At 46.6% G+C, this 21,227-nt stretch overlaps 1 protein-coding gene across 2 annotated transcripts in view; it reads right to left on the reverse strand.

The window, feature by feature from the left end:
- The window catches only part of ANO9 (anoctamin 9), a 162,765-nt gene extending 142,458 nt beyond the window's left edge, over nt 1-20,307 (reverse strand). Inside the window, exon 1 of one of the 2 annotated variants that reach the window (XM_069739223.1) lies at nt 19,937-20,307. In XM_069739223.1, coding sequence (XP_069595324.1) covers nt 19,937-19,942 — 6 coding nt within the window. In that variant the 5' untranslated portion in view covers nt 19,943-20,307. The remainder of the gene's footprint in view (nt 1-19,936) is intronic. The other variant, XM_069739224.1, reaches the window with a different exon arrangement.
- Nucleotides 20,308-21,227: the final 920 nt, after the last annotated feature.

The following is a 21,227-nucleotide window of genomic DNA, read 5'->3' on the forward strand; positions in this document are numbered from 1 at the left end:
TAAAAAAATTGGGCTGGCTGTAGGCAATTTTAAATTGGTTCCAGGGGTACACGGGCAGCAGTGGTGTGGTCAGTGGAGGCCTAGTGGAAGGAGTGACCGCAGACAGGCATCGAAGGCCTAAAATAAAAAAATTGGGCTGGCTGTAGGCAATTTTAAATTGGTTCCAGGGGTACACGGGCAGCAGTGGCCTGGTCAGTGTAGTAGTAGTAGAAAGAACGGACCGCAGACAGGCATCGAAGGCCTAAAATAAAAAAATTGGGCTGACTGTAGGCAATTTTAAATTGGTTCCAGGGGTACACGGGCAGCAGTGGTGTGGTCAGTGGAGGCATATTGTAAGGAGTGACCGCAGACAGGCATCGAAGGCCTAAAATAATAACACATGGCTGTAGGCAATTTTAAATTGGTTCCAGGGGTACACGGGCAGCAGTGGCCTGGTCAGTGTAGTAGTAGTAGAAAGAACGGACCGCAGACAGGCATCGAAGGCCTAAAATAAAAAAATTGGGCTGGCTGTAGGCAATTTTAAATTGGTTCCAGGGGTACACGGGCAGCAGTGGGGTGGTCAGTGGAGGCCTAGTGGAAGGAGTGACCGCAGACAGGCATCGAAGGCCTAAAATAAAAAAATTGGGCTGGCTGTAGGCAATTTTAAATTGGTTCCAGGGGTACACGGGCAGCAGTGGTGTGGTCAGTGGAGGCCTAGTGGAAGGAGTGACCACAGACAGGCATCGAAGGCCTAAAATAAAAAAATTGGGCTGGCTGTAGGCAATTTTAAATTGGTTCCAGGGGTACACGGGCAGCAGTGGTGTGGTCAGTGGAGGCCTAGTGGAAGGAGTGACCGCAGACAGGCATCGAAGGCCTAAAATAAAAAAATTGGGCTGGCTGTAGGCAATTTTAAATTGGTTCCAGGGGTACACGGGCAGCAGTGGCCTGGTCAGTGTAGTAGTAGTAGAAAGAACGGACCGCAGACAATCATCGAAGGCCTAAAATAAAAAAATTGGGCTGGCTGTAGGCAATTTTAGATTGGTTCCAGGGGTACACGGGCAGCAGTGGTGTGGTCAGTGGAGGCATATTGTAAGGAGTGACCGCAGACAGGCATCGAAGGCCTAAAATAATAACACATGGCTGTAGGCAATTTTAAATTGGTTCCAGGGGTACACGGGCAGCAGTGGCCTGGTCAGTGTAGTAGTAGTAGAAAGAACGGACCGCAGACAGGCATCGAAGGCCTAAAATAAAAAAATTGGGCTGGCTGTAGGCAATTTTAAATTGGTTCCAGGGGTACACGGGCAGCAGTGGTGTGGTCAGTGGAGGCATAGTGGAAGGAGTGACCGCAGACAGGCTTCGAAGGCCTAACATAACAAAAATGTCAATACAATGGTATTGTCAGTGGCAGGCATTGAAGGATGTCAGCGCATAGACTAAACATTGGTGGAGCTGTGAGATAATTTTGCAAGTGGTAGAGCACTGTTTGAGCTGGGGGGGGGGGGGAACTGTCTTGTGGCCGGCGGTACAGGCCCAGGGCCCCTCATATTACAACGGTGTGTCTGACGTTGGGTGCGCACCACCACCGCCAGAGACACTTTATTGTACTAGGAGGGACCCAGTGACAGTGCCGTCGACCAAAAGCGGGCACACCCACCTCTTCAGACAAACAGCACTCTCACGGGTGCTGTCGCCAAGTGTCGATACCACGGCCCCGTGTGGGGAGTTTGGCCATTTAGTGAGGTGTAAACATGTCGTATGCTGGACAATCAGGTGCAGAAAATTACGAGATTGGAAAAGGCATTCAGAATAGTCCACAGGCAAGACCTTTTCATAGGAAAGCTAGGTGTCAGCCGGGCAAGGTGGGGCAAAAGATTTCGAAATCCAGTTGTGGTTCATTTTAATGAAGGTTAGATCATCTACATTTTGGGTAGCCAGACGAGTCCTTTTTTCTGTTAGTATTGAACCTGCAGCACTGAATACTCTTTCTGATAGGACACTAGCTGCCGGGCAAGCAAGCTCCTGCAATGCATATTCTGCCAATTCTGGCCAGGTGTCTAATTTTGATGCCCAGTAATCAAATGGGAATGACGGTTGAGGGAGAACATCGATAAGGGATGAAAAATAGTTTGTAACCATACTGGACAAATGTTGTCTCCTGTCACTTTGAATTGATGCTGCAGTACCTGTCCTGTCTGCGGTCATAGCAAAATCACTCCACAACCTGGTCAGAAAACCCCTCTGGCCAACGCCACTTCTGATTTCTGCCCCTCTAACTCCTCTGGTCTGCTGGCCCCTGCAGCTCGTGTGAGAACGATCACGGGCGCTGTGTGCAGGGAATGCCAGAAGCAAACGGTCAACAAGAGTTGATTGTTTGGTTGCTAATATTAGTTCCAAGTTCTCATGTGGCATTATATTTTGCAATTTGCCTTTATAGCGAGGATCAAGGAGGCAGGCCAACCAGTAATCGTCATCGTTCATCATTTTAGTTATGCGTGTGTCCTTTTTGAGGATACGTAAGGCATAATCCGCCATGTGGGCCAAAGTTCCAGTTCTCAAATCTGCGGTTGTGCTTGGTTGAGGGGCAGTTTCAGGCAAATCCACGTCACTTGTGTCCCTCCAAAAACCAGAACCCGGCCTTGCCGCGCCACCAATTTCCAGTGGCCCCGGAAAAGCTTCCTCATTAAAAATATAATCATCCCCATCATCCTCCTCGTCCTCCTCCTCCTCTTCGCCCGCTAACTCGTCCTGTACACTGCCCTGGCCAGACAATGGCTGACTGTCATCAAGGCTTTCCTCTTCCTCAGCTGCAGACGCCTGATCCTTTATGTGCGTCAAACTTTGCATCAGCAGACGCATTAGGGGGATGCTCATGCTTATTATGGCATTGTCTGCACTAACCAGCCGTGTGCATTCCTCAAAACACTGAAGGACTTGACACATGTCTTGAATCTTCGACCACTGCACACCTGACAACTCCATGTCTGCCATCCTACTGCCTGCCCGTGTATGTGTATCCTCCCACAAAAACATAACAGCCCGCCTCTGTTCGCACAGTCTCTGAAGCATGTGCAGTGTTGAGTTCCACCTTGTTGCAACGTCTATGATTAGGCGATGCTGGGGAAGGTTCAAAGAACGCTGATAGGTCTGCATACAGCTGGAGTGTACGGGCGAACGGCGGATATGTGAGCAAAGTCCACGCACTTTGAGGAGCAGGTCGGATAACCCCGGATAACTTTTCAGGAAGCACTGCACCACCAGGTTTAAGGTGTGAGCCAGGCAAGGAATGTGTTTCAGTTGGGAAAGGGAGATGGCAGCCATGAAATTCCTTCCGTTATCACTCACTACCTTGCCTGCCTCAAGATCTACAGTGCCCATCCACGACTGCGTTTCTTTCTGCAAGAACTCGGACAGAACTTCCGCGGTGTGTCTGTTGTCGCCCAAACACTTCATAGCCAATACAGCCTGCTGACGTTTGCCAGTAGCTGCCCCATAATGGGAGACCTGGTGTGCAACAGTGGCAGCTGCGGATGGAGTGGTTGTGCGACTGCGGTCTGTGGACGAGCTCTCGCTTCTGCAGGAGGACGAAGAGGAAGAGGAGGGGGTGCGAACGGCTACAGCCAACTGTTTCCTAGACCGTGGGCTAGGCAGAACTGTCCCAAACTTGCTGTCCTCTGTGGACCCTGCATCCACCACATTTTCCCAGTGTGCCGTGATGGACACGTAACGTCCCTGGCCATGCCTACTGGTCCATGCATCTGTTGTCAGGTGCACCTTTGTGCTCACAGATTGCCTGAGTGCATGGACGATGCGCTCTTTAACATGCTGGTGGAGGGCTGGGATGGCTTTTCTGGAAAAAAAGTGTCGACTGGGTAGCTCGTAGCGTGGTACAGCGTAGTCCATCAGGGCTTTGAAAGCTTCGCTTTCAACTAACCGGTAGGGCATCATCTCTAACGAGATTAGTCTAGCTATGTGGGCGTTCAAACCCTGTGTACGCAGATGCGAGGCTAAGTACTTCCTTTTTCTAACCATAGTCTCATGTAGGGTGAGCTGGACTGGAGAGCTGGAGATCGTGGAACTAGCGGGGGTGCCGGTGGACATGGCAGACTGAGAGACGGTGGGAGATGGTATTGTTGCCGCCGGTGCCCTAGATGCAGTGTTTCCTACTACGAAACTGGTGATTCCCTGACCCTGACTGCTTTGGCCTGGCAAAGAAACCTGCACAGATACTGCAGGTGGTGCGGAAAATGGTGGCCCTACACTGCCGGAAGGGATGTTGCGTTGCTGACTAGCTTCATTGGCCGAGGGTGCTACAACCTTAAGGGACGTTTGGTAGTTAGTCCAGGCTTGCAAATGCATGGTGGTTAAATGTCTATGCATGCAACTTGTATTGAGACTTTTCAGATTCTGTCCTCTGCTTAAGGTAGTTGAACATTTTTGACAGATGACTTTGCGCTGATCAATTGGATGTTGTTTAAAAAAATGCCAGACTGCACTCTTTCTAGCATCGGATACCTTTTCATGCATTGCAGACTGAGCTTTAACCGGATGGCCACGCTGTCCTCCAACAGGTTTTGGCTTTGCCACGCGTTTTGGGCAAGATACGGGCCCGGCAGATGGAACCTGTTGTGATGTTGATGCCTGCTGCGGCCCCTCCTCCTCCGCTTCAGAACTGCTGCCGCCTGCACCCTGTTCCCCCAATGGCTGCCAATCGGGGTCAAGAACTGGGTCATCTATTACCTCTTCTTGTAGCTCGTGTGCAACTTCGTCTGTGTCACCGTGTCAGTCGGTGGTATAGCGTTCGTGATGGGGCAACATAGTCTCATCAGGGTCTGATTCTTGATCATTACCCTGCGAGGGCAATGTTGTGGTCTGAGTCAAAGGACCAGCATAGTAGTCTGGCTGTGGCTGTGCATCAGTGCACTCCATGTCAGATTCAACTTGTAATGGGCATGAACTGTTAACTGCTTCACTTTCTAAGCCAGGGACGGTATGTGTAAAGAGCTCCATGGAGTAACCCGTTGTGTCGCCTGCTGCATTCTTCTCTGTTGTGGTTTTTGCTGAAGAGGACAAGGAAGCGACTTGTCCCTGACTGTGAACATCCACTAACGACGCGCTGCTTTGACATTTACCAGTTTCACGAGAGGAGGCAAAAGAGCTAGAGGCTGAGTCAGCAAGATAAGCCAAAACTTGCTCTTGCTGCTCCGGCTTTAAAAGCGGTTTTCCTACTCCCAGAAAAGGGAGCGTTCGAGGCCTTGTGTAGCCAGACGACGAACCTGGCTCCACAGCTCCAGACTTAGGTGCAATATTTTTTTTCCCACGACCAGCTGATGCTCCACCACTACCACTACCCTCATTACCAGCTGACAATGAACGCCCCCGGCCACGACCTCTTCCACCAGACTTCCTCATTGTTTTAAAAACGTAACCAAACTAACGGTATTTGTTGCTGTCACACAACTTACACGGTGAGCTATAACTTCAGTATGATTTAGCTACCCCTTTACAGGTGAGTGAGACCACAACGAAAATCAGGCACAATGTTACACACTCTGTTGTTGGTGGCAACAAATGAGAGAGATGCCACACACGCAGGACTGTCACTGAAGCACAAATGTAAATATTAATCTCCCACTGATTTGATTTTTTTTTTTTTTCAGGGAGACTTTAGGAAAAAAAAATAATAGAATAAAATGATTTTTTCAGGAAGAATTTAGAAACCAAATAAAATAAAATGATTTTTTCAGGGAGAATTTAGAAAACAAATAAAAGAAAAAATAGGCTTTCTATGGCCCACGGAGTGAGAGATGACACACACAGGAGTCAGGAGTGGCACACAAGCCCAGAGGCCAATATTGTTCTCCCAATGATTGATGTAGTGATTTTTTCAGGTAGATTTTGGAACCCAAATCAAGCTAAAAAAATAATAGGCTTTCTATGGCCCACAATTGGAGAGAGAGAGAGAGATGGCACACCCAGGAGTCAAGACTGGCACACAAGCAGAAAGGGCAATATTAATCTCCCACTGATTTGATTTTTTTTTTTTTTTTTCCAGGGAGACTTTAGAAAAAAAAAATAATAAAAAAAAAATGATTTTTTCAGGAAGAATTTAGAAACCAAATAAAATAAAAATGATTTTTTCAGGGAGAATTTATAAAACAAATAAAACAAAAAATAGGCTTTCTATGGCCCACTGAGTGAGAGATGACGCACACAGGAGTCAGGAGTGGCACACAAGCCCTGAGGCCAATATTTTTCTCCCACTGATTGATGTAGTGATTTTTTCAGGTAGATTTTAGAGCCCAAATCAAGCAAAAAAATAAATAGGCTTTCTATGGCCCACTGAGTGAGAGATGGCACACACAGGAGTCAGGAATGGCACACAAGCCCTGAGGCCAATATTAATCTCCCACTGATTGATGTAGTGATTTTTTCAGGTAGATTTTATAACCCAAATCAAGCAAAAAAATAAATAGGCTTTCTATGGCCCACTGAGTGAGAGATGACACAGACAGGGATGGCACTCTAGCAGAAATGTCAATCTTAATCTCCCACAAAAAAAAAAAAAAACAGGGAGTGTCCAACAATTACTATCTCCCTGCAGTAATCTCAGCCAGGTATGGCAGGCAGCAATAAGGAGTGGACTGATGCACAAATTAAATAAAAAGTGTGGACAAACAAAAAAGATAGCTGTGCAGAAAGGAAGGAACAAGAGGATTTGTGCTTTGAAAAAAGCAGTTGGTTTGCACAGCGGCGTACACACAGCAATGCAGCTATCAGGGAGCCTTCTAGGGCAGCCCAATGAGCTACAGCGCTGAGGGGAAAAAAAAAAAAAAAAATGTAGCTTCCACTGTCCCTGCACACCGAAGGTGGTGTTGGGCAGTGGAAATCGCTACAGCACAAGCGGTTTGGTGGTTAATGGACTCTGCCTAATGCTATCCCTGCTTCTGACGAAGCGGCAGCAACCTCTCCCTAAGCTCAGATCAGCAGCAGTAACATGGTGGTCGGCGGGAACGCCCCTTTATAGCCCCTGTGACGCCGCAGACAGCAAGCCAATCACTGCAATGCCCTTCTCTAAGATGGTGGGGACCAGGACCTATGTCATCACGCTGCCCACACTCTGCGTTTACCTTCATTGGCTGAGAAATGGCGCTTTTCGCGTCATTGAAACGCGACTTTGGCGCGAAAGTCGCGTACCGCATGGCCGACCCCGCACAGGGGTCGGATCGGGTTTCATGAAACCCGACTTTGCCAAAAGTCGGCGACTTTTGAAAATGAACGACCCGTTTCGCTCAACCCTAGTCACCACTTCTGGATTTATCACCCACTCCTGGTTTTGGCTTCCAAATACTGATGAGAAATACTGACCAAATACTGATAATGTGACTGCAACCTTAGACTCACAATAGCTGTCAAAGTATGTACAGAAAGGTGCATGCTGTGCACAGTACTTTATTTACTAGCATATTGCTTTTGTTAGTAAGCCTCCCCCTGTGCGACAGGAAGACAGTTCACCCGGTTTCATCACGGATTGTAAGAGTTTTATGTTTTTAACAAACTTCAGCTGCAAAAGTTTGTGTTTCCAGTACGCGTGGTGTCCGTTTTTTTTTTTATCACGGATACATCATGTACCCATTATAACTTATGTCTCTGTTTTTACACGGACCAAGTGTCCATGGAAACCAAATGGAGACATGTCCTTTTTTTTCCCCCGACAGCACGAATTGACAAGGGCCAATACAAGTCTATGGATCCATGAAAAACAACTACTGCACATGGATGACATCAGTGTACAGTCTGCGTGTCATCCATGCTAAACATGGCAATGTATAAGAGAAGCTTTGTCATTTCTTTCTTTATCCATACCGGAATACACTCATGACATTGATGGTAGAAGTGGACACACTGATCGTACACTGATGGTACCCGCATCAGTTTTTCATGTACGGATGTGTGAAGGAGGTCTAAAGGCTCAGGCCGGCGTCACACTTGCGAGTTTTACGGACGTAAGAGCGCAGAAACTACGTCCGTAAAACTCGCAAAAAATACGGCACAATTATTCTGCAAAATATTTTAACCCCTTCAGATGGATTTACATCGTTGGACCTTACAGATCCTCGGAAGGTAAGTATATTCTTGGTTTATTATTTTTTTTTTATTTACAGATCGAGGGTCTTCAGTGAGTGGATTGAGAGTAGAATAAATTAATACAACAACCTTTGTGTTTTTTTCATTAAATTAATTTTTAATAATGTGTGTGTGTGTTTTTTTTTAACCCTTTACTAGTATTGGATTAATAATGGATAGGTGTCATAATTGACGCCTCTCCATTATTAATTTGGCTTAATGTCACCTTACAATAGCAAGGTGGCATTAACCCTTCATTACCCCATATCCCACCGCTACACGGGAATGGGAAGAGAGTGGCCAAGTGCCAGAATAGGCGCATCTTCCAGATGTGCATTTTCTGGGGTGGCTGGGGGCAGATGTTTTTAGCCAGGGGGGGGGGGGCAATAACCATGGACCCTCTCCAGGCTATTAATATCTGCCCTCAGTCACTGGCTTTACTACTCTGGCGGAGAAAATTGTGCGGGAGCCCACGCCAATTTTTTCCGCCATTTAACCCCATAATTTACTAGCTAGAACGGCCAAATTTTGCATATACACACTACTGACATTAGTAGCGTGGAATATGCAAAAAAAATGGGGATATGAGATGGTTTACTGTATGTAAACCAGGTCTCATATCATGTCGGGTTTAGGAAGGAGAAAGCAAAAGCCGGTAATTGAATTACTGGCTTTCTGCTATATCGCGCTGGATGAAATATTAATATACATATATGTGTCTACTGACATATATATATATATATATATATATATATATATATATATATATATATATATATATATATATATATATATATAGTATATATGTTTTTTTTTTTTGTTTGTTTTTTTTACACATGGATCCCTTGTATAGCCGTATGTCGGTTTTGCAAGCCTGCGATAAAAACACGCAGTACGGCTGCCATACGGATTACATACGGAGGATGCCATGCGCAAAAAACGGTGACACACCCTGCCTACGGAGGAGCTACGGACCACTATTTTCGGGACTTTTCAGCGTATTACGGCCGTAATATACGGACCGTATTTTCATACGCTGTGTGTGACGCCGGCCTAATTCAGACACCAGTTTTTCTCACAGTTTCTAGCCATGTTTTTTATAGATAGTTTTCTTGTAAGCTTAGTGGTCCACACAAAATCACAGAGATCTGTCCCATATAGATCAGACTCTCCAATCAAACTTGCCACTGTAAGGCTGTGTGCACACGTTGTGGTTTTTTTGCGTTTTTTTTGCGTTTTTTCCCGATAAAAAAGCTATAAAACCACAAAAAAAAACACATACAATAAGCATCCCATCATTTAGAATAAATTCCGCATGTTTTGTGCACATGATGCTGTTTTTTCCTCGAAAAAAACGCATCGCGGTAAAAACCGCAGCATGTTCATTAATTTTGCGGTTTTTTTTGTGGATTTCCCACTACAAAATGCATTGGGAAATGTCCGAAAAAAAACGCGGCAAAACCGCATGCAGATTTCTTGCGGAGTTCTTGCAGAAAATGTCCGTTTTTTCTCAGGAATTATCTGCGAGAAATCCTGAACGTGTGCACATAGCCTAAATCTACGGGTCTGTGGAAAAAAAACAAAAACGAATTGCACTCTGAGGCCGGCTTCACACTTGCGAGTTTTACGGACGTAAGAGCGCAGAAACTACGTCCGTAAAACTCGCAAAAAATACGGCACAATTATTCTCTATGCCCCTGCTCCTATCTGCCGTATTTTACTGATCAGTATTATACGGCTTTCTACGGCCGTACAAAATCGCAGCATGCTGCGTTTGTCACCGTACTGCGCAAGAAATAAGCCAATGAAAGTCTATGGAAGCGTGAAAAATACGGATTTCACACGGACAAGCAGTGTGACTTGCGAGAAATACGCAGCGCTGTTAGAGAGAAAAGCCGGTAATTCAGTGCGGTGTACAGTAAAATCACACTGACAGCTTACAGTCCAATAGGTAGAATAAATGTGTACACATAGAATAGGTATATATATATATATATGTCAGTGAGACACATATATGTATATATATTAATATTTATTCCAGCGCTATACAGCTTGAAAGCCGGTAATTCAATTACCGGCTTTTTCTTTCTCCTTCCTAAAACCCGACATGATTTAAGACATGGTTTACATACAGTAAACCATGTCTTCTCTCCATTTTGTTTGCAGATTCCACACTACTAATGTCAGTAGAGTGTATCTGCAAAATTTGGCCGTTCTAATCACCCTCGTTCTGTGAAAGAAAAAACATAATAAACCAACAATATACTTACCCTCCGCAGATCTGTAACATCCAACGATGTAAATCCTTCTGAAGGGGTTAAAACATTTTGCAGCAAGGAGCTTTGCTAATGCAGGCTGCTCCTCGCTGCAAAACCCCGGGGAATGAGTCTAAATATAGATCAATGAGCTATATTTAGCTTCATTTGCGGTGAGGCGCCCTCTGCTGGATGTTCATAGATCGTGGGAACTTGCCTAGAAAGCGAGGGTCTTCAGTGATTGGATTGGGCGTAGAATAAAATACTCCAACAACCATTGTTTTTATTTCATTAAAATAATTTTAAATAATGTGTTTGTGTTTTATTTAACCTTTTCATTCAATTGGATTAATAATGGATAGGTGTCATAATTGACGCCTCTCCATTAATAATTAGGCTTAATGTCACCTTACAATAGCAAGGTGGCATTAACCCTTCATTACCCCATATCCCACCGCTACACGGGAATGGGAAGAGAGTGGCCAAGTGCCAGAATAGGCGCATCTTCCAGATGTGCCTTTTCTGGGGTGGCTGGGGGCAGATATTTTTAGCCAGGGGGGGGCCAATAACCATGGACCCTCTCCAGGCTATTAATATCTGCCCTCAGTCACTGGCTTTACTACTCTGGCGGAGAAAATTGCGCGGGAGCCCACACCAATTTTTTCCGCCATTTAACCCTTTATTTTAAGAGCTAGAACGGCCAAATTTTGCAGATACACTCTACTGACATTATTAGTGTGGAATCTGCAAAAAAAATGGAGAGAAGACATGGTTTACTGTATGTAAACCATGTCTCAAATCATGTCGGGTTTTAGGAAGGAGAAAGAAAAAGAGAAATTACCGGCTTTCAAGCTGTATAGCGCTGGAATAAATATTAATATATATGCATATATGTGTCTAATGACATATATATATATAGACAGTATATATATATTTTCTTTTCTTTTTGGGACACATGGATCATTTCTATAGCGGTATGTTGGTTTTGCAAGCCTGCGAGAAAACCACGCAGTACGGATGCCATACGGATTACATACGGAGGATGCCATGCGCAAAAAACGCTGACACACCCTGCCTACGGAGGAGCTACGGACCACTATTTTCGGGACATTTCAGCGTATTACGGCCGTAATATACGGACCGTATTTTCATACGCTGAGTGTGAAGCCGGCCTGAAACTGTAAGCAGGTAGCGAGTTGCAGTGACAGACGGGAGGCAGAGCAAGGGTTAACAGGTTTATTTACAGGGGATTACTTCACGCAGGGAGATAGAAGGTTAAACAAGGAAAACAAGGGTACTATGAACACAGGAGAGTCCAAGAATAAGAATGACTGCTCAGGTAACAACAGTTCCTGTGACGACGTTGTGTCAGAAGCTCCGCAGACTATAACTTCTACTGAGGACTCAATGCTGCCAACGACTGGCACTGCAGCTTTACTAATAGGGTTCAGCTCGTCTCCTGGTGACAGTGGTCGGTCTCCGGTACCTTCCAATGCCCTTAGTCCATATACTGTAGTGGCTACTTAATGGTGAGGGCCATAGTCCTTTACGAGCCCAGCGTGGCTCTGCTAACATACGCTGGCGAAGTCAGGTCACAAGTCTCTGGGCCGACATTCACTAGTACGGTCGGGATGTAAATAACGGTCACGCTCCCGGTCTCTTTCGGGTGGCACGCGCACGGTACTCACGCTCCTGAAACGTCTGGCACCAGGCTTTATAACGGTCACCGGGCACACATTGCCTGTCTCTCTCTCTCTGGTCCCCGCTGTTGACAGGGGGCGACAGTTGTCGCTGGTCTTTGTGGTACTGATACTCCCCAGACGGAGCACTCCTCTCTCTGGCTGCCGCAGCACCGGCTGGGCTCTGCTCTGCTGGCACGGTTCTGCTCCGCACGGCTCTGGTCTGCAGGTGACTGGGGCTCCTTCTATACCGCCGGATGCCACGCCGGTACTCTCTGATGAGGGAATCAGAATGCGCCGCTCAACGTTTTTCACGCTACTCTTTACACTGCCCTCCTCACTGCTCTGATCCGGCGCCTGACCGACTTGCTTTGCGCTTTTTCTTTTTATGTCTCCATCACTGCACACCTTTTTTGGCTCCACCCACCCTCCTGGCTTCAACGGTAGGTCCGGCTCCCTCAGGCTTACCCCTGGCAACCGGGGAAGGTCCGGCTCTCTTAAGCCTTTCCAAGGAAACAGAGGATGCAGCCCCTTCAGTTCCGGACCCGGCACGCAGGTACCCGTGATCTCGTCGGCCCCCTTACATTACCATCCATGTGCTGTCCGAATTTCACAAACGGTTTGTTATGAGAAGCTTGAGAAACTCGGATGGTAAAAACTAACCCACCAAACGCTGAAAGGCCATGTTTTTACTTAAAAAATCTGCAATATCAAAATCACACCAAAAGCTCATCGTAGGAACGTAAAGAAAGGAGAAAAATCACTGATGTCTCAATAAGTCCTTAGAGTGTACGTAGATTTTTTTTCCCGCTGACTTTTATCTGCATGTTTTCTTCAGGTGTCTGCACCAAAATACGTAATACAAATCTATGATTATTGCGATTTTGTTGCGTTTTTCCCTTTTTTAGATCATATTTAAAGCAGTGTTTTTATTACTATGATGTAAAGTTCGAAACGTGCAGAAAATAAACTGCATGGTCAAATCCCATTAATGTCCTTTGGTTTCTTGAATCCAACATTGGCAGTGCAGAGTACCCCCCCTATTCTCCTACTACTTGCCCCCATCACATATGTCAAACTCTGTCCCGCAGGCCAAATCTGACCAGCAGGATGAGTATATTTGGCCTGCGACGTCAGGCGGGTCCCCTATCCCTGTATTACACTTTCAACTATATCGGAATTCTAGATGCCGACACAGTTGAAAGCAGACGCTCCTTTCACCCATCATTCGCTCTCTGCGTCTGACATCTTAGTGTAGAGGGTGCAATGACGTCATTACAATATGCCTGCTGTACCGAGATGTGCAGAGGATCTGAAGACGCCATGAAGATACCTGGGGGAACAGGCAGACGTGGGTATTAATTTTTTTTTTAATGAGCCTATTAAACTGTATGGAGCACTATGTGGGGCGTTTTAAGCTATGTTCACATGTTGCATTTTTTTATTAATTTCTTTCCTCAGGTAAAATCTGCTCTCTTGGCAGTAAGAAACTTGCTGAAAAAACAGGCGTTGCTTAGTTTTTGTTGTGTTTTTTTCCTGCCTTTTCACCTGTTAGGGTTTGGCGGAATGCACCAAATATATATTTATAGAGTAATAGGTGCATTCGCAACCTAGGGTCCACCGTGCAGGAGTAAAACCCGCTGCTAGTAACTGACGGTACCATATGGCGGTATAAGTGAACTCTGTTACTTCACAGAGTCACTTAAGACAAGAGAACGCTGCGCCCTGTTAACCTCACATAGGAACACAGCTACCAAATAGAGCGAACAGTGGTCATGCAGTCAGAATAACACACGCAAAACTCCTCACCGGAGGTGCCGGTATTCTAGCGGCTTATTTCAGCCGGGCCCTGAATCCACTCACACAAAACTCCTCACCGGGGGTGCCGGTATTCTAGGGGCGTATTTCAGCCGAACCCTGAAACCACAGACCACACTGGCGCTGAACACATAACTTAGTTGATACTAGCGCATGGCCGTGCGGCCATGCAAACCTTTTATGGCTGCAGCAACTTCAGGACTTTTTTAGAGGATCAATGGAAGCTGCTACAGTACCTGAGCAACTTCAGGACCTTCCTAGAGGATCAATGGGAGCTGCTGCAGTATCTGGAGCATGTGACCCCGACCTCCAATGAAAGGTCTTACCCTGGGCATGCTCAGAAGGGGAAAGCAGGACTTAGTCCCAGAGACATCTGCTCGCCGCTGACCAGTGCTGGCTACAATGGCTGAGCCTGTAAAGGCAGCAATAACCATCTGCACCGTATCAGACTGAGCCAGACGCTGGGACCGACATCTTAACTGAGCAGGCTCCACTGCGGCTGGAGAGGAATGGAAGACCGCAGTGGAGATGGTTCGAGATTCCCCCTGTGCAAAGGCGGGAACTCGACCTCTAACATTCACCATATTACATTTGTCTCTTGTGCATGCTGATAAAGCTTAGTGCATAAAAAAAAAAATCTGATTCTACTTCATCAGGTTTTGGCAACAACTGATACCTGCATTTTTTTCAGTATTTTTTGCACCATCCATTGATTTCAGTGGATTAAAAATGCTCAAAAATGCTGGAAAAAAAACACAAAGAAGTGACATGCTGCATTCTGCAAAAAACAAGGTTTGGCACCAAATACTAAGGATAAAAAGCCCAGCTGTGTGCTTGAGATTTCTGAAATCTCATAGACTTTACTGGTACAGTAAAACACAGCTGTAAATTTGCATGAAAAAATGAAAGGTGTGAACATAGCCTTTTACTGCTGCATGGAGCACTATGTGTGGCCCATTATACTACACGGGCACTATGTGTGGCCCATTATACTGCACAGAGCGCTATGTGTGGCCCATTATACTGCAAGGAGCGCTATGTGTGGCCCATTATACTGCACGGAGCACTATGTGTGGCCCATTATACTACACGGGCACTATGTATGGCCCATTATACTGCACGGAGCACTATGTGTGGCCCATTATACTGCACGGAGCACTATGTGTGGCCCATTATACTGCACGGAGCACTATGTGAGGCCATTATACTGTATGTAACACTATGTGGGGTCATTACACTGTATGGAGCACTATGTGAGGCCATTATACTGTATGGAGCACTATGTGGGGTCATTACACTGTATGGAGCACTATGTGAGGCCATTATACTGTTTGGAGCACTATGTGGGGTCATTACACTGTATGGAGCACTATCTGGGGGCCATTATGCTATATGGAGCACTATCTGGGGGCCATTATACTGTATGGAGCTATTTTTGTGGCCATTATACTGTGGGGATTACAGTTGGAGAATCATACTGTGATGGGGTCACTATTGTTTGTCGGGGTTGAGAGAGGGGGTACAGTAGGATCCCCATATCATGCATGTGGACGGTACTGTGGAGGAATCATACTGTGTTTGGGAGGCGATTTTGTTTGCCTTATACTTTATTATCTATATTATTCAAGGTTTTTTATCCTTTGTTAGTACATTTTTTAATTAGGCCATTGGGTCATTCGCTTTTTACTGCTCTTACATAACATGTTATATTATTCCAATATTTTATTCTAAGATGTATTAATTAAAATGGACTTTGTACGTGGAACAACCCCATGAAGTTTGTTTCCATATGAAAAAGTTAATCATTATATTCGATAAGAGAAAACTTCCTCTATTGTAGACATTGTTTTAATTAAAAAAAAAAAAAATCAAGCTTGGCCTACAACTTTATCCAAGCTTTTAATTTTGGCCCTCTGTGTATTTGAGTTTGACATCCCTGCTCTATATGATGGCATCTCCTGGATTGAGGGTGTTGTAGCCAGGGCCGCCATCAGGGCATGACAGCCATGACTGGCGTATGGGGCCCGGTGGGCAGAGGGGGCCCGCATCGGGCCCCGTCTCATCTGCTCACCGGGCCCCCCCTGCAGGCGCTGCGGCTCACTATTGACGTGCGGGCCCGTGCCCGCACGTCAATAGTTAACAGTTGCCGCCAGCCAGTCGGAGGCTGGCAGCTGACTTGAACGGTGGCAGTGCGCAGTCGCACCTCGCCGGCGTCTGACGTCATCGTCAGCCGCCGGCGAGTGCGTCCTTCACCTGCGTGGAGGAGCTTCGCCCGCCGCGGGAGCATGGCAAGGTAAGAAGTTTTTTTTTTTTTTGGTAGCGGCGATCCAGGGGAGGGGGCCCGGGGCAGTATGCTGGACACGGGGGCAGAATACTGGGCATGCTGGGGCAGAGGAGATGCTGGACACAGGGGCAGAATGCTGGACAAAGGGGTAGAAAGCTGGACACAGACAGGGGCATTATGCTGGACACAGGGGCAGAATGCTGGACAAAGGGGCAGTATTCTGGACACAGGGGCATTATGCTGGACAAAGGGGCAGAAAGCTGGGCACAGGGGCATTATGCTGGACACGGGAAGAATGCTGGTCAAAGGGGCATTATGCTGGACAAAGGGGCATTATGCTGGACACAGGGGCAGTATTCTGGACACAGGGGCAGTATGCTGGACAAAGGGGCAGAAAGCTGGACACGGGCAGAGGAGATGCTGGACACGGGGGCAGAATGCTGGACAAAGGGGCAGAAAGCTGGTTACAGAAGATGCTGGACACAGGGGCAAAATGCTGGACAAAGGGGCAGAAAGCTGGACACGGGCAGAGGAGATGCTGGACACGGGGGCAGAATGCTGGACAAAGGGGCAGAAAGCTGGACACAGACAGGGGCATTATGCTGGACACAGGGGCAGAATGCTGGACAAAGGGGCAGTATTCTGGACACAGGGGCATTATGCTGGACACAGGGGCATTATGCTGGACACAAGGGAAGAATGCTGGACAAAGGGGCATTATGCTCGACACAGGGGAAGAATGCTGGACAAAGGGGCATTATGCTGGACACAGGGGAAGAATGCTGGACAATGGGGCATTATGCTGGACAAAGGGGCAGAAAGCTGGACACGGGCATTATGCTGGACAAAGGGGCAGAAAGCTGGACACAGGGGCAGAATGCTGGACACAGGGGCATTATGCTGGACACAGGGGCATTATGCTGGACAAAGGGGCAGTATGCTGGACAAAGGGGCAGTATGTTGGACAAAGGGGCAGTATGCTGGACAAAGGGGCAGTATGCTGGATACACGGGCAGAATGCTGGACACAGGGACAGAATGCTGGACACGGGGCAGAATGGTGGTCACAGTGGGGCAGAATGCTGGACACAGTGGGGCAGAAATGCTGGACACACAGGGGCAGAAATGCTGGACACAGTGGGAAGGAATGGTAGATACACAGGGGCACAAATGCTGGACACAGTGGGGCAGAATGCTGGACACAGTGGGGCAGAAATGCTGGACACAGTGGGGCAGAATGCTGGACACAGTGGGGCAGAATGCTGGACACACAGGGGCAGAAATGCTGGACACAGTGGGGCAGAATGCTGGACACACAGGGGCAGAAATGCTGGACACAGTGGGGCAGAAATGCTGGACACAGTGGGGCAGAATGCTGGACACACAGGGGCAGAAATGCTGGACACAGTGGGGCAGAATGCTGGACACACAGGGGCAGAAATGCTGGACACAGTGGGACAGAATGCTGGACACAGTGGGACAGAATGCTGGACACAGTGGGACAGAATGCTGGAAACACAGGGGCAGAATGCTGGACACAGCGGGACAGAATGCTGGACACACAGGGGCAGAAATGCTGGACACAGTGGGACAGAATGGTGGACACAGTGGGGCAGAATGCTGGACACAGGGGCAGACTGTGAGACCCAGGGGCAGAATGCTGGACATTGGGGCAGAATGCGAGACACGGGGCAGAATGGAGATACGGGGCATGATTGGAGACACGGGGCAGGATGAAAGACATGCGGGCATGACTGGAGACAGATGGGGCAGGATTGGAGACAGATGGGGCAGAATGGAGACACAGGGGGCATGATTGGAGACAAGTGTCAGGATTGCAGACATGGGGGCATGGTTGGAGACATAGGGGGCAGAATGGAGACATGGGGCATGATTGGAGACACTGGGGGCAGAATTGGAGACAGATCGTGCAGGATCATGGGGCAGGATGGATATGATGGAGACAGATGGGGCAGGATGGAGAGATCACATGGGGCGATCATATGGGGCAGGATGGGGAGATCATATGGGGCAGAATGGATACTCATGAGGGCAGGATGGGAGAACATCTGGCTGACGCCAGGAATGAGACACACGGGGCCAGGCTGGGGGATATTATTAATACCATAGGGGATAATTTAGGGATATTATTACTGCAGTGATGTATTTATTTTATTTTTTGAGAATACTGTTTTAAATGGGGGGCGGTCCTGTTACTGTATAGAGTGATACTATGTCACCTTCTTCATGTGGTGTAATGTAGAAGTTGTGAAAAATTAAGTAATGTGTTCTACAAGCCGAGCTCGAGATAACTGTGTTATTTCCTGCAGAGAGAAGTCCTGGCTGGATGAAATGATGGCGGTCTGTGCTGGATGAAAGATGAAGGACTTCACCTAGAGACGTCACTGGTGAGTCAGTGTGTTACCTATACACTGACACTATACACTGTATACAGAGCTCCTGTGTATAATTTCACTAGTGATCACTATATTATCTGTACACAGACACTGCATACTAAGTACAGATCTCCTGTGTATAATGGCACTTATGGTGATAGTATGGTGCTTTTTTTTAAATTACTGATCAGAATTGTAGTATTCAGTCACTATGTGGTGGTAATATGTGGTCTGGACATGGTGTTGTGGTATTTGTTCCTTGTATGTGATATTATTCGATCACTGTGGTGGTAATATGTCATCTGGTCATGGTGTTGTGGTATTTGTTCCTTCTATGTGATATTATTGGTCATTTTAAAAATTGAAAAATAAATAAAAATATACCTAAATTGTATTGCATATTTTAACAAATATTTAATAGGTTACAGTAGAGTAGGGCCCGGCCAAAAGTGTCTACCGTGTTATGGTGGCGGCTTAAAAAATCTTTTGGCCAAAACAAAAGCTGCTGGCTATGTATGTGATCTGGTGATGGGAACTGTTAATGTGTGATTGGTGAGAAGTGGAGTTTTTCCAAGAGAGAGCGGTGGGACTGTGGACAGTTCGAGGGGTGGAGCCTGGAGGCGGGGCTGGGGTGGAGCCTGGGCGGAGTCTCAAGGGGGCCCCGAAAATTTTGCCAGTATGGGGCCCCGAAATTTCTAGTGGCAGCCCTGGTTGTAGCAGCTGATATGCTTTGATTCCTCAGTTGTGGGTTCCTTCTCCCTCACCTAGATTTTCCTCCATAGGATAAGACCCTATTTTGCTTTGTGTTCCCTTTTCTCCTATCCGTGAAAAACACGTAAATAATATGTATGTAGAAAATAGACGTCTGGCTGAGACCTAATGTTAGCAGTAGCTTGGAAAATCTTTATCGTTTTTTTCTCATACAAGAAAAGGGTATGACACAGAGTCAACAAAGGGTGATTAAAACATATAGTAAATAGGTCTAACCTAATACGCCTTACTATTGTCAGGAGCACTCGCGATAGTAAGTCTTCCCTGCTGTATGTGAAACCTCCCTTAATTCTCCGGTTTTTGAATCCCCCACTTGCTTTGGCTGAAATCTGACTCCATCAAAAGTGCAGTGTGACAACAAGGTCCTATTTTAAGTATATTTAATCATAAAGTTTATGGTTAGCAGAAGACGTTTTACCGACTAGCAACTTGTCAAATACAACCTACGATAGGTCTTATTCAGATGTACGTGTCCTGTGTTTTCATGGCTATAACACCTGCCCATCATAGTCCTCAAGAAAATTAAACGAACGGAAACCTTTCGGATGAAAAGTTATTTTTCTTGTACACAAAAAAAGGGACATCTGAATAAGGCCTAAGAAAAATAGGTAACCTTTGCATCAGCTCTTACCTGCATCTTGCTGTGTCAGGTGTCCTACGTCCCTGGAACTCCTTCAGGAAATTCTGTCTTCTCCTGAGGACCAGAATGAAGTCCAGCTCCCGCCGAACTATATGTACGAACGGTCATCCCCTTCGTACATGTCTGTAGTCTATAGATACCAAGCGACTACACTAAACGTCACCATACTGATTGGGTTTCTGGTCCGTAGGAATATGAAGCCCTTGGCCAAGGGACAGGTCACTATTATTGATTGGAGACCTACAGACACTTGTAATAAGAATTTGCAAATCCTCTGAGTTCAGTTGAATGTCAGATATGCGCCCAATTCCATGAGAGCCCAGTTCTCCTCTCCAGGTGAGTCTGGTATGAAATCTGTCTCTGGAGAGAGCTAACTTCCGTGATCGTTGTTTCTCCTCCCTGCCTGCCTGGGGCTGTAGGTGGAGGAGACATAGGTGTCTGAAGGAACAGAAATGCACAGGTGACACTCCCAGAGTCTCAGGACACTGATATGTATCGCCTCCTATTTCAGCATTAACAGTTGTCAGGCCACGCGTACCTCCATGCTAACCCAATTTTCAAGTCAGACAGTTGTACGTTATATTTTTGATATTGCAGGTTTTCCTCAGTATTTCTGCACTTGATAGATAAATCGTGTTACTTGCGTTTTTTTAAATGAATTTTTTATCAAATTTTTGACACTTTTGTCTCTTTTTTGGTCTCTTGTGTTTTAACCCCTTAACGTCCAATGACAGATATATCCGACATTGTTTGGTGTGGGCTCCGGCGATGAGCCCGCACCTTTTCCAGCGCTTGACAGCTGATCTGATCGGCTGTCATGTGCCCCTAACAGCCTCGGGTGGACTCGCCATCTAGCCAAGGCTGTTAACATGTTAAATGCCGCTGTCAAACTCTGACAGGGGCATTTAACATGCACGCGCAGGAAGCGCATCATTAACCCCACCCATCGGCGCCCCTGTCGCATGACCACGGGTCGCCAATGGGTTGGCATGACAACCCAGGGTTTGCATAGTCGGAGCTCATAGCAAGTGAGCATTTTTGCTACATAGAGCAGGGCTGCAGCCATTCGCCCCATTCACCCCTGGTCCTTAAGGGGTTAAATAAAGCTGCTTTGGTTTTGATCCTTCCTTTATTTGACATAGACAACTTTATTGATATAGTCATGATTACATGATTTTTTTAGTGTGTTTCCGCAGCTGAAACGCACTAAAAACGCATATGCATTTTTGCCAGCAGATTTTCCGCATCTAATGCAAATCTATTGGGGAAAATCTGCACATAA

This window comes from Ranitomeya imitator, chromosome 9 (assembly GCF_032444005.1).
Source record: "Ranitomeya imitator isolate aRanImi1 chromosome 9, aRanImi1.pri, whole genome shotgun sequence".
Taxonomy (NCBI): Eukaryota; Metazoa; Chordata; class Amphibia; order Anura; family Dendrobatidae; genus Ranitomeya; species Ranitomeya imitator.